Source organism: Miniopterus schreibersii (genome assembly GCF_964146895.1).
Source record: "Miniopterus schreibersii genome assembly, chromosome: 1".
Taxonomy (NCBI): Eukaryota; Metazoa; Chordata; class Mammalia; order Chiroptera; family Miniopteridae; genus Miniopterus; species Miniopterus schreibersii.
Genome location: NC_138101.1, coordinates 184206585 through 184220596, shown reverse-complemented (window position 1 = coordinate 184220596; position 14012 = coordinate 184206585). Strand labels below are relative to the sequence as shown.

The 14012-nt window shown below is 38.6% G+C and overlaps 1 protein-coding gene across 1 annotated transcript in view; it reads left to right on the top strand.

Moving 5' to 3' along the window:
- SPTLC2 (serine palmitoyltransferase long chain base subunit 2) overlaps positions 1 to 14012 on the top strand; it is a 95007-nt gene that overhangs the window by 14840 nt on the left and 66155 nt on the right. Inside the window, exon 2 of the mRNA XM_081147682.1 lies at positions 7151 to 7345. Coding sequence (XP_081003808.1) covers positions 7151 to 7345 — 195 coding nt within the window. The remainder of the gene's footprint in view (positions 1 to 7150; positions 7346 to 14012) is intronic.

Sequence of the window (14012 nt, the reverse complement as noted above, 5' to 3'; positions counted from 1 at the left end):
AAACATCAATGATGAGAGAGTCATTGATCAGCTGCCTCCTGCATGCCCCCGACTGGGGATTGAGCCCACAACCTGGGCATGTGCCCTGACTGGGAATCAAACCCTGATAGCCTGGATCCTAGGTCAACACTCAACCGCTGAGCCATGCCCGGCCGGACTGGACATTGACTGTTTTTATATAATGTTCCAAACTGTCCACCAGGTGGGCAGTTTCTGTGGTTACAGGGCAGGTTCTCTCATCCTACTGTCACATTCAGCAGGAATGTGATTATTTGCTTTAAACAAAGATGCTTATGTGGTTTTGTGTTCTTATCACAAATGTATGCTCCCTTTCCCAGTAATTACTTCCTCATTGTTGCATCATTACATAGTTACTTTGTGTCCTTTCATGGGATTCTTGAAACCTTTGCTCAGGATCATTCCGTCCAAGTTATGTGTAATCAAAACTTAGTCTCTCTTTCTTTTCTGAAACTGAAAAGACAGAATGCAACACATGATCCTGGACTTTATTTTTCCTATTAGATTTTTATTTAAAATTTTTTATTTATTGATTTTTGAGAGAGAGAGAGAGAGTCAGACATCGACTTGTTCTACCCATCCATGCATTCATTGGTTGACTCCTGTATGTGCCCCGACTAGGGATCGAACCCACAACCTTAGCATATGGGGATGATGCTCCAACCAACTGAGCCACCCAGCCAGGGCAATCCAGGACTTTCTTTTGCTGTAAAGGGCATCATTAGAACAATTGGCAAAACTGAAATTAAGTCTGCAGGCTAGTTATTAGTATTCTATTAATTTTCTGATTTTTATAATTGTTCTGTAGTTACGTAAGAGAATGTCTGTTTTGAAGACATACACACTGAAGTATTAAAAGGTAAAGGTACATTATAACTGCAACTGACTCACAAATGCTTCATGAAGAAACTCCTCCATCATTCTCCTTACACGTGTGCACGTGCAGAAACACACAGTTATTTTTTCCTAACTGTGTGTTGTATGCATTATGTCTCTTTACCTGTCTTACTTCAGGCTGCCAGAACAAAATACCATAGACTGGGTGGCTTAAACAACAGACATTTATTCCTTATGGTTCTGGAGGCCAGGAAGCCCAAGAATTAAGATTTGGCTCTTGGTGAGGGTCCTCTTCCTGGCTCGTAGATGGCTTCTCTTTCATAGTGTGCTCACATGGCCTTTCCTCAGTGGAGATCTGTTTATTCTTCTTATAAGGGCCCTAATCATATCATGAGGGTCCTACCCTCATGACCTAATCTGAACCTAATCTAAACCTAATTACCTCTCAAGGGCCCCATTTTCACATATCACATCTGGTATGTGTGGGGGGATGGGACACAAGCATTCATCCTATAAACATTCTGCCTATGGCTTCCCTCAAATCATGTCCTTACTTGCAAAGTAGATTAATTCCAACCCAACAGCCCTGAAAGTCTTAACTCATTCCAGCATCATCTCTGAGGTCTACAGTCCAAAGCCTCTTCTAAATATCATCTAAATCTGATGTGAATGAGATTCCAGATAATTCATCTGTCTCAGGATTCCTCTCCAGCTCTGAACCTGTGAAACTGTATAAGTCATGTGCTTCCAAAATACTATGGTGGGACCAGCAGAAGATAGACATTTTCATTCCAAAAGGGAGAAATCAGAGGGAAGAAAGAGGTCATGGGTCCCAACCAAGTCCAAAATTTAGCAAGGCACATTTCATGAGATCTTAAGGCTCAAGAATAATCCTTTTTGGTTCAATGCTCGACGCTCTGCCCTCTGGACCTATTGGAGTATGAAGGTTGTGTGTTGTTCCCCAGCCCCACCCCAGCCCCCATGCTCCAGGTTGCCACTCTCAGTCTCTGAACTGTTGAATCTGAGGCAATTTCCCCCTGGAACCCTGATGATCTCTGAATCGTCTTTGGAGTCATTCTTTCCTTGTCTTGAAAATAGTGCATGTTCACAGCCAAAATAACTCTATGGACCAGTGCTGCAGGACCTAAGAATCCCTAGCAACCCCTCACCTGTAGCATTTGGTTTGAAGCATCAGTTTCACAAGGCTATTTTGAGATACTCAACAGTCTTCTCTCTTCTACCCCTTTCTCCATCTTAGAGGTAACTGCTTTCTGTTTTAGCAGGTTCTTTTGGAGTTCACCTCCATATTCTAACTAACATGCTTGTATGACTGCTTCTTGACTTTTCAGTATTGGACACTAGTCATTGACTTATCACTGTTAGAAGATTTTCACTCCTTTTAGGAAAGGATTCTTTTTGGAAAGACCGTGGCAAGAGTTTGGTGTGACTGGAAGGATAATTGGAGTGTGGGGAGAGTCTTGGTGGCAGGGAGACTCGATGGGAAGGAGGCTGTTGCAGTAGTCCACTGAAGGAAGAAGCATTGAGGTTTTGTTTTTAAACTGAGGAGTAACATACATTCTGTTAAGTGCATAAAATATGCTAGGTGTACAACTCTATGATTTTTTACCTGTATGTATACTGTGTCTCCAATACCTCTCTCAAGATGTAGAACATTTCCAGCCTCCTTAAAATTGCCCCACGATAAAGTCTCAAACTAAGGCATGAAAATTCATTACTAGTTCTAGATGGAAGTCAGAAAATAAGGCGGAGCTGAAGGTGACTCCAAACTTGGGAGACTGGGTAGACTGGAAAGAGATTCTGTCAACCAGGTATGTAACAGGAGGAGAGGAGGATTAGGTTTTAATTGATGGAGGAGTTAAGATGGTGAGATAAGTTCACGTTCAGACTTGTTGAGTTTGGCATGTCTGAATGGAGCTGGATAGGAGGCAGGTGGAAATGTAAATTTGGAGTTTTGGGGGAAACGCTGGGGATTGAAATGTAGATTTGTACATACTCATGACCATGTCAAGTCCGTCAGATCTAACAAGTAGATGAGAATTCTCTGGAGAGTCTGTAGACTGTGAGATGACCTGAGGTTAGAATGAGAGGTGTACGTTGCTTTTATTGACTCTGTTTTAGTCCAAATAGTGAATAAAATCAGTGAGAAAATTTAGTTTATACATTTTAAAAATAAAACAATAAACAAAAATTTAGTAGTATATACTCTTTGTTAAAAAATAAAAGTAAATCAGCTCAGAGGGTTATAAGTAGGAAGTATGTTTCCTTCCCCCATTCCAGTCCCGCTCCACTTTCTTGTGTCTCCTTCCAGACGATTTCAGTGCATATATATCAAGTTTATGGTTTTATCTGTTGATTATACCACATCCCACTATTGCTGTGGTTGGGAGTGCCTATTTGGCAACTTACAAGTATGGTTGGCAGCCTCCAGGCATGTGAACAAAATGGCTTTTTAGTTTTATTTTTTTTCACCTTCCCCTTGCCCTTTAATGTGTTTTACGGTGATGTACTTATACTCTTGACTGAAAATATTTCTTCCTTTGCCTTTTTCTTTTTGCATTTTCTTGAAAAATAATGTTTAAGCAAGTGCATCTTGGTATTCATTGTAGTTCTTAAATCTCCCCTTGGTTAGTAACGCTACTGACGCAGGGTCATACTTTTGTCTGCTTAATGTGAACAGACTGTTTTTCTAACCTGGAGGGAGTGATATGCTTGTATTTTTTTTATTGCTTTGTTGACAGTGTAATTCAGATCCAAGTTCTAGAAATGTCCTAATATTAATTATATAATTACTGCAACTTATTTAACCCTTTTATGATGGTACTTATTGTTGAAAGAGCAAAGAGCATAATGTGTATTTTCTTTTTTTTTTCCTGCACTGTTCCCAGAGGTACTGCAATACTGGGGCGATGCGCAGCGTGGACGGAGCAAGCTCCTAGTCCACCTCTCTGCTCCAAAATTCCGCTTAGTATGTTGTCCTCGGATAGAGGACGTATCAGATGTTAAACCGATAAGAATAGATCTCTACACTGGATCTTAGTAAAAAGGCCAACAAGCTATAATAATGTAGATTTTCATTCATTCATCAAATACTTTCTATAATACTAATAGCAATAAAAGGAAACATTATCGAGTACTTACCTATTTGTTGGCACTTAATAAATACCATCCTGAGTGCTAGATGTGCAGTAATAAGCAAAGTAAGCCTGGTGCTTTCCATTATGGAACAGTGTATATGTATGTATAAGATGGTAATGTCAGAGATAACATTTAGCATCAGTGCTCAAAGATCAAGTAATTTTGTTCTGAGTTTTATGACAGTTTTTTTTTACCTGTCAGAGGTTTGCATATCAGTTGGTCTGTCCATTCTGACCTTGCATGATCAGAGTGACCTGTGTTTCACCAGAGCACCACCCACCATGCTCCACAAACAACTAAAAGGTAGACTCCAGCAAGCACCAGAGCCCCACTCAAGCCAAATGCCATTGTGTGGGGTCAGCCCCCCACAACAGCTTGTTCTGGCTAGTCCTCATAGCCAGTCAGCATGAAGGCCAATCCCACTCACTCATGTGCCAACAACAATCAACTCTCAAGTACAACAGGAGAGTTCACACTACCCACACAAGGGGTACCCCTGGAGCACCCATCTCAGGTGACCAGGGGGAATGCGCCACTAGGCCCCACAGGACACCTACTACATAAGGCCACTCTGCCAAGACTAGGAGACATAGCAGACTACATAATATGTAGAAACAAATACAGGGAGGCAGCCAAAATGAGGAGACAAAAAAACATGCTCCAAATTAAAGAACAGGACAGAACTCCAGTAAAAGAACTGATGAAATGGAAACAACAAACTATCTACAAGATAAAGTTCAAAACACTGGTTATAAGGATGCGAAATGAATTTAGGAGAAGAGTAGATGAACTCAGAACTTACACAAGGAGAGAAACCATAAAAAAAAAAAACAGTCAGAAATGAGGAATATAAGAACTGAAATGAATATTACATTAGATGGAATCAGCTGCAGATTCAATGAGGCAGAAGAGTGATCCGTGTTTTTGACTGAGGCCACATTCCAAAAGTTCCTTCATAGTTGAATCTCAGTTCCTTCAAATGCTTTTAATTTTAAAGGTGGCTGCGATAGGATCACATAGTATTTAAAAGCAAACTAATGGTTTAACTTCCTCCTTCCTAGACAGTCCAACCAACTGTTTGCATTTACTTGGTCCTGCTGGTTGGGGTGTGTCTCAGTTCCAGGCGGATAGCTTTTAAAGCGATCCACCCACAGCATTCCTAACATATAAATCTGCCACACATTTGTTAGATTTAGGAGCTCTGAAAATTGCTTCACTTTTTACTTTTATGTTCAATTGAGAGAAAATATTTTAACAATTTCAAAGTTAAGGAGAGTTGGGTACTGGTATGGCTAAATATTTTTAGATATAGTTTTTTTAAGGGACGATCAGAATGTTATTTTTCGTGTGTTTTGAGTGCTTTCGATTTTGTTTTGTTCAGCTTAACAGCTTATGGCTTATAGTGTTGATTTTTAAATAATTTTCTATCTTCAGATATTGGCTCATTGCTAGCTAGTTTCCTCTAAACATATTACAACCTTCTGCATAAAAGTTTAAGTATTAAATATGAACACAAACTTACATCCCTTTGAGAAGAGATTAATGAAGACTTAAGCCAGTTTTACGAATAGTTTTCATAAGTTCTTTAGGCCATCAGATTGAATCAGTACCAACAGATTCCATGTATCATGTCTATCTGAATGTCTTTCCTTTGTCAGATACAGCTATTTTTTTTCAAACTGTTCTAACTTACAGCATCAAGTAGCTTTCCCAAACTAACATTACCAGGATACAGTATTCTAAAACATATTTACTCCTGGGGTATGTATATATTAGTTTCTATAGTTTTGTAAATTTTTATTAATTTGTTCTTATTAGTTTACATTATATCTCTGGTCAGGTTGCAGGAGAGGGCAAGAATCTCTTATTCCTTTGGGACTTCTCATAACTCTAGTACAGGGCTCAATTGAACAATATGCTCCTGGTAAATTCTGATTGACCATCCTCACTGCTCTCAGTTGTTTCAAATAAGGTTAAAGTTAACACGCAGAATGCTCTAGTGGCCCCTGACTGGGTAGGTCAGTTGATTAGAGCATCACCCCGATATACCAAGGCTGCGGTTCCATCTCTGGTCAGGGCACATACAAGAAGCAACCAATGAGTGCATAAGTAATCGGAACAAATCAGTGTTTCTTTCCCTCTCCCTTTTCCACCACCCCCCCGTCAAATTAATAAATTAAAAAACAGTGCTCTAGTGGATTTTTTCTGTAAAATAAGATTTCCATTAAAATTGACCAAAAAGTAAAAAGCTTTGAGTTATGACATCAAAAGTACAGTGACTTGATATCTGTATATTAAAATTCAAGTACCCCAAAGAATGAATGAAACCAGGGATAATCCTGAGGGGTTTAAATGAACACTTAGATGAAGGGAGCAAACGACTTCATGACAGTTACTGATCACTGTAACAGTTTTCCCCCTTGTGTTGGGTTTCACTTTCTACTTGTATACAGTGCTGGACCACTCACAAAATTAAGCATTGTGTGTGTTTTCATAGGGGCCAGATGCTGATGTTTGGAATACTATGGCTGAGTGGCTTTAAGAGCATAAAGCAGTAAAACATTTACAAATATTTTATTTTATTCTAAAACTGAATTTACTTTTGATCGTTTCATTTATAAGCTAATATACTATTTTTCAGGATAGGCTTTCTCTTTGTTGATTTATATTTTTGTTTTCTTTATTTTTTCCTTATTTTTTCAATTGTGGTTTATGTTCAGTATTATTTTGTATTAGTTTCAGGTGTACAGTATAGTGATTAGACAATCACATACTTTATAAAGTGTTCCCCCAGTATTTCTGTTCTTTAATAGAACAAAGGGAATTATGTATTCTCCAACCATAGTATTTTAGGATCTGTTTCAGGAAATCAGATAATGATAGAAAGCAGTTAGGCATTGTTCTCTCAGGTAGTCCCTCTCCCTCTGTTTTTCGTTGTTTGCTGTTCATCTGAATTATATATAACTTACTTCTGTTGAAAAAATTATGCCCTGCTTAGATCTTAGCAGGTTTCTTTTTAAATATTACTTAGAGAATTCTGAAGGTATAGTTATACAAATCTGTAAAGACTACTTAGGTTTTTAAGGAGAAATCTCTTTCTCAGTGTGATTGAAATAAACATTTTAAATCTCCCTTTCAGATCCATCATGTTACACAAAATGGAGGACTGTATAAAAGACCATTTAACGAAGCTTTTGAAGAAACACCAATGTTGGTCGCTGTGCTTACTTATGTGGGGTATGGTGTACTCACCCTCTTTGGGTACCTTCGAGACTTCTTGAGGCATTGGAGAATTGAAAAATGTCACTATGCAACAGAAAGAGAAGAACAAAAGGTAATTGTTAGTCTTTAATTCTGTGAATGGAAGCCTTTTATAGAAATCTTGGTATTTTCACTTAGTTTTCTCTTTAGGTATTTTGGTACACATTAAAATAAAAATATTCCAGCCCAGCCGGGCGTAGCTCAGCGGTTGAGCATCGACCTAGGATCCAGGAGATCGAGGTTCGATTCCCAGTCAGAGCACATGCCCGAGCTACGGGCTCGATCCCCACTGACTCATCATTGATGTTTCTGTCTGTCTCTCTCTCCCTCTCCTTTCCTCTCTCTGAAATCAATAAAGCTATATTAAAAAAAAATAAAAATAAAAATATTCCAGATTCAGTTAAATGAAAATACTCTACAAAGAAAGTTGAAAACAAGGTTAAAGGCATGGAGAAACTAAAGCATTTAACTTTTCTTTTTAAATACTCACCCAAGGATGTGCTTTTTTTTCATTGATTCTAGAGAGAGAAGAAGGAAGAAGGAGAGGTAGGGGAAGAGAGAGAGACAGACAGACAGAGAGACAGACAGAGAAGCATCGATCGGTTGCCTCTTGGATGTGCTCTGACTGGCATCGAACCCACAACCTGGGTATATGTGTGCCCTGACTGGTAATCGAACCTGAAGAAACCCTTTGGTACATGGGATGGTGCTCTCAGCACTGAGCAACACCGGCCAGGGTAGCATTTAACATTTTTTATTTAATCATCACATGAACCTATTCCTATTTTATGGGTAAGAAAGTTAAAATTCACAAGTTAAGTAATGTTTCTTAAAATGCCTAGTTTTGAAGCTGGTATGCAGACACGGGTGGGCGAAGAGCCAAAAGCCATGTTCTTTCTGTTCACAATACCGTTCTGTATCCCAGGTTGTGTCCACAGTCATCTGAAAAGATTTTGTTCTTTAGCACTCATGATGTGTTTTCTCATAGACACATTACATATAAATGTCTGGTTCACAGATCAGTTTCTCTCCCCAAACAAGCCCTAAAGCAGAATGTGGCTGAACTACTCTGTTTATAGAAAACAGTCTTGTGTTAGTAATGGTAAATAGAAGTGATAATGTTCTCTCTGGGGAGGAGGACCTACAAGTGGAACCTCAGTTCTCAAACTTAATTCGTTCTGGAAGGCTGTTCAGAAACCAAATCCTTTTTTCCCCATTTGAAATAATGTAAATTGAATTAATCCATTCCAGACACCAAAATGATTCCCTGTTTTAACCTTTCTTATATACAGTACATGTTTTGTGTACTCTTTAATCTATAAATAAACATTTTAAAAACAAAAAGGACATGGAATGTAAATGAAAATTTAACAAAAAGAAAATGAGATGAATATTTAATAATAATAAGCAGCAACAAAAGCAAAAAAAACCCCACAAAATATTCACAGCACAATTTCCTGAGATGTTAACGTTAGGTTTAGCAGTAAACTGCTCTGTCGCCTGAGAGATGCATGACTGATCATACAGGTATCAGCATGAAAGGGTTTTTGGGTTGAGAATCGAATTGTTCAAACTGGGAGACGTTCAAGAACCGAGGTTTGACTAATTCACTTCATTTTTCTCTGTATACTCCTTTGCGTGTCTAGAGTTTTATACAATATACATATATTACCTTTTCTCAAAAATAAATAAAGTTAGGGTGAAAATGCCCAGTTTTATGAAAAAGAAACTTGTTCTTGGCGTGTGAAGTATGGAGAGGTTGTCCTGCAGCCCAGGGAGTGTACCAGAATAGAGAAGGGAATCAGAAATTAGATTCTTTTTGTCCTTCATACATCTCACTTTTGTGGGGTATTGGAGAAGGGCAGATGAAATGGCAGCAAGGTCACCACTGAGAGAGGATCCAGTAAACACTGGAAATGGACTATGGTCACATAGGGCATCCAGAAACATGGGAGAGGAAAAGGATCTCTCTGTAACTAGGAAGCCAAAGCCAATCAGTGTGTAGATTGAAGATCCTGGCCCTGGGAGAACTCAAGGTCCAGGCATTCTTTGTCTTCTCAACCATTCTGCACCCTTCCCTGCCCCACAAGTTAGCCATCTTATTCATTGCTCTGAAATGCCTACAAGTTAATTTCTTTAGAAAGGTATTTTTTTTGAATTCCTAATTCAAGCAAAGCCCTGCATTCAGAACTTGACCCTGTTGGCCAAACTAATTTTCAGCATTGAAAACCAGAACAAATTTAAAATATCTTTGATTAATCTTTTTATCAAAAAAAATTCATTTAAGAGAGAGGGAGAGAGAGAAACATTAATGATGAGAGAGAGTCATCGATCGGCTGCCTCCTGCATCCCCTCCTGGGGATCAAGCCCTCAACCCTGGCATGTGCTCTGACCAGGAATCAAACTGTGATCTCCTTCCTGGATCATAGGTTGGTGCTCAGCCGCTGGGCCACACTGGTTGGGCTCCTTGATTACTTTTAAAGGGAAAGAGGAATTATGGTAGACCTAGCCTTATGGTAGATCTTGTTTTCTGATTCTGGATTAAATGTAGTCCAGGGATAGGCAAATTTTAGTATTAACACTGGAAAGAGGTGAGGGAAAGCGCTTGCTTGGCTTCATGAGATGCAAATATCACGTTGCCACTTCCTTATTTCACTGAGCGAGAGGTTTCCATAGCCACAGCCTTATTTTCTTCCTCATCCTGTTGCAAAGGAGGGCCCAGTTTAACTACTTATGCTAGCTCTTAGTATGTTGCTTTGGGTAGAACTGAATCACACTGTCTTACTAATAAAGATGAGTTCTGCCCAGCTGAGCGTGGCTCAGTGGTTGAGCATTGATCTAGGATCTAGATCTCCATTCGATTTCCAGTCAGGACACATGCCTGGGCTGCAGGAACGATCCCCAGTTAGGGGTGTGCAGGAGGCAGCAGATCAGTGACTCTCTCATCATTGATGTTTCTATCTCTCTCTCTCCCTCTCCCTTCCTCTCTCTGAAATCAATAAAGATACATTTTTTATATTAAAAAAAAAAGATGAGTTCTCATGATTTTGTTGTATTTCATATACATTGCATAACATTTTTGAGATTCTTTGCTGCTTTATTCTCTATTAATAGTCCTGTTTTGGATGAGAATGTTGTTTTTACCAGTCTGTGGTTTATTTCTTTTTTATGTGAGATGAAGCTAGTATTCCAGAAATGTGTATGTGATAAAGTAAAAGCTTGAATTAATGAAAATGTTCTAATAGATAAGAAATACCTAGAAGCCTAAGGAGTAAATTGTGGTAAGAAGTTACCACACACTTACTAAACTTCAAACTAACATTTTGCCTCTCCAGTTTGTTCATGATCAGATATTAAAGAATTGGAAGGGATAGGATAGTGAGAAGGGACATTATATGTCCACATCCTGATATGTTTGATTTTCAAGGTTCAAAAGGAAGAAATTGATTGATATTATATTCATAGGATTCCTGGAAGGATTTTATTTTTGATCTCCTTCAAAAAGTAGCTTACTAAGAATATTTTGATAGTTGTCATTTTAGCAGTATCTTTGGAAACTAGTAATATAGTACAGTTGCCTGATGTAGTAAGCTGGGGATTATCATTTGGTTTGTCTTTTTAGTTTTGTGGATTTAAAAAGAGTATTACTTCCTGGCCAGTATGGCTCGGCAATTTAGCATCAACCTATGATCCAGGAGATCACGGTTCGATTCCTGGTCAAGGCACATGCCCGGGTTTCGGGCTTGATCCCCAGGCGGGGGTGTGCAGGAGGCAGCCGATCAATGACTCTCTCATCATTGATGTTTCTATCTCTCTCTCCCCTTCTCCCTCCCTCTCTCCCTCCCTCTCTCTGAAATCAATAAAGACATATTAAATAAATAAAAAGAGTATCAATTTTCCATTGTTTTGTGATATGTGAGCCCAGACCAGCGGTCATCTTTTTTCTTTAACAGCTTTATTGAGATGTAATATACATACCGTAAAGATCACCTGTTTAAAATGTACAATTCAGTGGTTTTTACAGACGTGTGCAGCTGGCACCATAATCTAATTTTTATAAAATTTTTATCATCTGAAAAAGAAACCCCATACCCATTAGTAGTCACTCCTTCTTTTTCCTCCCACCACTAATTTACTTTCTGTCTTTAGACTTTTCATATAAATGGGACATACAATGTGTGATCTTTCTTATCTGGCTTCTTTGACTTGGCATAGTGTTTTTGAGGTTAATCCATGTCATAGTGTATTTCAGTAATTCATTGCTTTTTATTGGTGAATCATATTCCATTGTATAGAGCAATCTATTTTTATTTAATCTAGGGATTTCTCACTGGCGAGAAGCTATATCCAAAATAAACATTTTAAGAGAATTTTGTAGTACCTTACAACTTTACTTTTTTGCACTGGTGAAATCACTAGCTTTACAAGTTTCCCTGTCACCTACTGGGCTTTTTTGTTTGGAGCAACAGTGTAGCTTTTTTCAGCAAGGCATTTTTTGTCTTTTGCATCTTTAGGCTTTTCTTTCTATATTCAGCTTTGCTTTTTATTCAGCACTTTGGAACTGTTTTTTACTATTAACTGAGAATGTATAAGTTTAAAGAACTGTCTGCTATTCTAAGTCATTCTCAGTTTAAATTGAGTACTGTTGGGGTGTTAAACTGGTAAACTGATTTTAAAATGCTTATCAAAATGAAAAAAATAAAGTTAAAAATGATCTATGAATTCATGGGTCCCTGAGACTATCCATAAGTTCTTAGATCCCAGTTTAAGAAACCATGTTGAAGATATTAAGCTATATTTTGTTTATATTTATGGTTCTCACTAAAGCATTTTGAAAATACCATGACAGCCCTGGCTGGTTTTCTCAGTGGTTAGAGTGTTGGCCTCAGACTAAAGGGTCTCGGGTTCGATTCCGGTCAAGGGCACTTACCTCGGTTGCAGATTTAATCCCCAACCAATCAATGTGTCTCTCTCACATCAGTGTTTCTCTCTCTCCCCCCCCACGCCCTCCTACTCTCTCTAAAAAAAAAAAAACCCAAATGAAAAATTATAAAAGGAAAAAAAGAAAATGCCATGACAGCTTTGGTAGTAAGTAACTGAAAAGGTAAAAAAGTGATTTATACTTAAATCTGGCGTGCAGTTGTACAGCTTGTTAGAAATGACTGCCAGCAGCCTGCTCCTGTTTACTCCACATCCCGTTCGACGTTAGGGTTCTGGGGTGTCAGCTTTGTGCCGGTGTCCTTCTCTCCTAGATCATTCCCCATAGCATGGGAGTTAGAAGCCCTTTCTCCGTCTTTACCTTGTTTGGGCCTACCTGCTGCATTTGACACAGTATCAGCCTCTCTCCCCTGGAAGCATTTTGTTCCCTTGGTTTCTAGGATGTTACACTTGCCTGGTTTTCCTTCTGTCTTTCTAGATGTTGGCTCTCATTCTCTCTTGCTGGATCCTCCTCATCTGCCCTACTTCTAAATGCTGAAGTGGGTGCAGCATCTGTACTCATTCCCTTGGTGATTTCATCCATTGCCACGGCTTTCAGTACCTTCCGTCTGCTGATAACTTCCAGATTTATATCTCTGGTACTGACCAACTCATCGCACTCTAGACCTTCTATCTAGCTGCCCACTTGACATCTCCACATAAGCATCTCAAACTTTACACGTCTGAAACTGACCTGACATGCTCCCTAACCATGAATGACAGTTCTCATCTGCCAGTTACTTAAGCTAACAACCTTGGACTTATCCTTGAGTCTTCTTTCTGTCACATACCATGTGCAACACATCAGCAAATCTAAATCAGCTACTTCTTATCAACCTCTATGATCACCCAGACATCATCTCCTACGGCTTAACCCCTCCCTTGTCTGCTCCAGCCACACTAGCCTCTGCTGTTCCTTGAACACAGCAGGTACACTCCTGCCATTGATTGTACTTGCTCTTCGCCTGCCAGGAAAGCTCTTCCTCCAGATAGTGTCAAGGATAGTCGTCTTGCTTCCTTTTACTCCTTTATCCTACCCTGGCCACCCTAGCTAAATTTTAGCATGACTTCAGCATTTTACATTCTCCTTCCTTGTTTGAGTTGTTTCCATTAGCATTTTTCACTGACATACTTTATATTTTATACATTTTTCTTGTTTAGCATCTATTGTTATCTTTTTATTTACTACTGTATACCTAGAAGAGTGCTTGGCACATATTAGATATTCAGTAAATGTTTAAGATATGAATGGTCTGGTGATTGGTGGTAATAATAACAAAAAGTTTTGAGTCCTTTGATGTATCCACAGTCAGGGGTATGTGTGTATGTGTGAAATACATATGCCCGTACAAACACATAGGTGACTCAGTTTTAGATCTAGGGAAAACAAGTATCTTTAATCTTGAAATCTCATTTTATGCTTTCGTGGATAGCATAGAAACAGCAAGGAAGTGGCTTCCTATCTATAGCATTAAAAACAGGAAAGAACAAACAATAGTGTGACTTATATGAGTAGTAGGGAAAGCTCTTAATTGTGGTTCAGAGATTTTAGTCACCAGTCTAATAACCTTTTACAGGTTATTTCACCTAGTTTTCTTCATTAAATAGAGGTAAAGACAACATTGTTGGTTTATAAAATAAATACTCCTAGCTATATAATGCTTTTTAACCATAGGATGACTCCAATTTAAACACGTTTTCAGGTGGAAATTATTTGGGATTTTAAAATTCTCTTTCAGTTTTAAAACAATTTTGTCATGTTT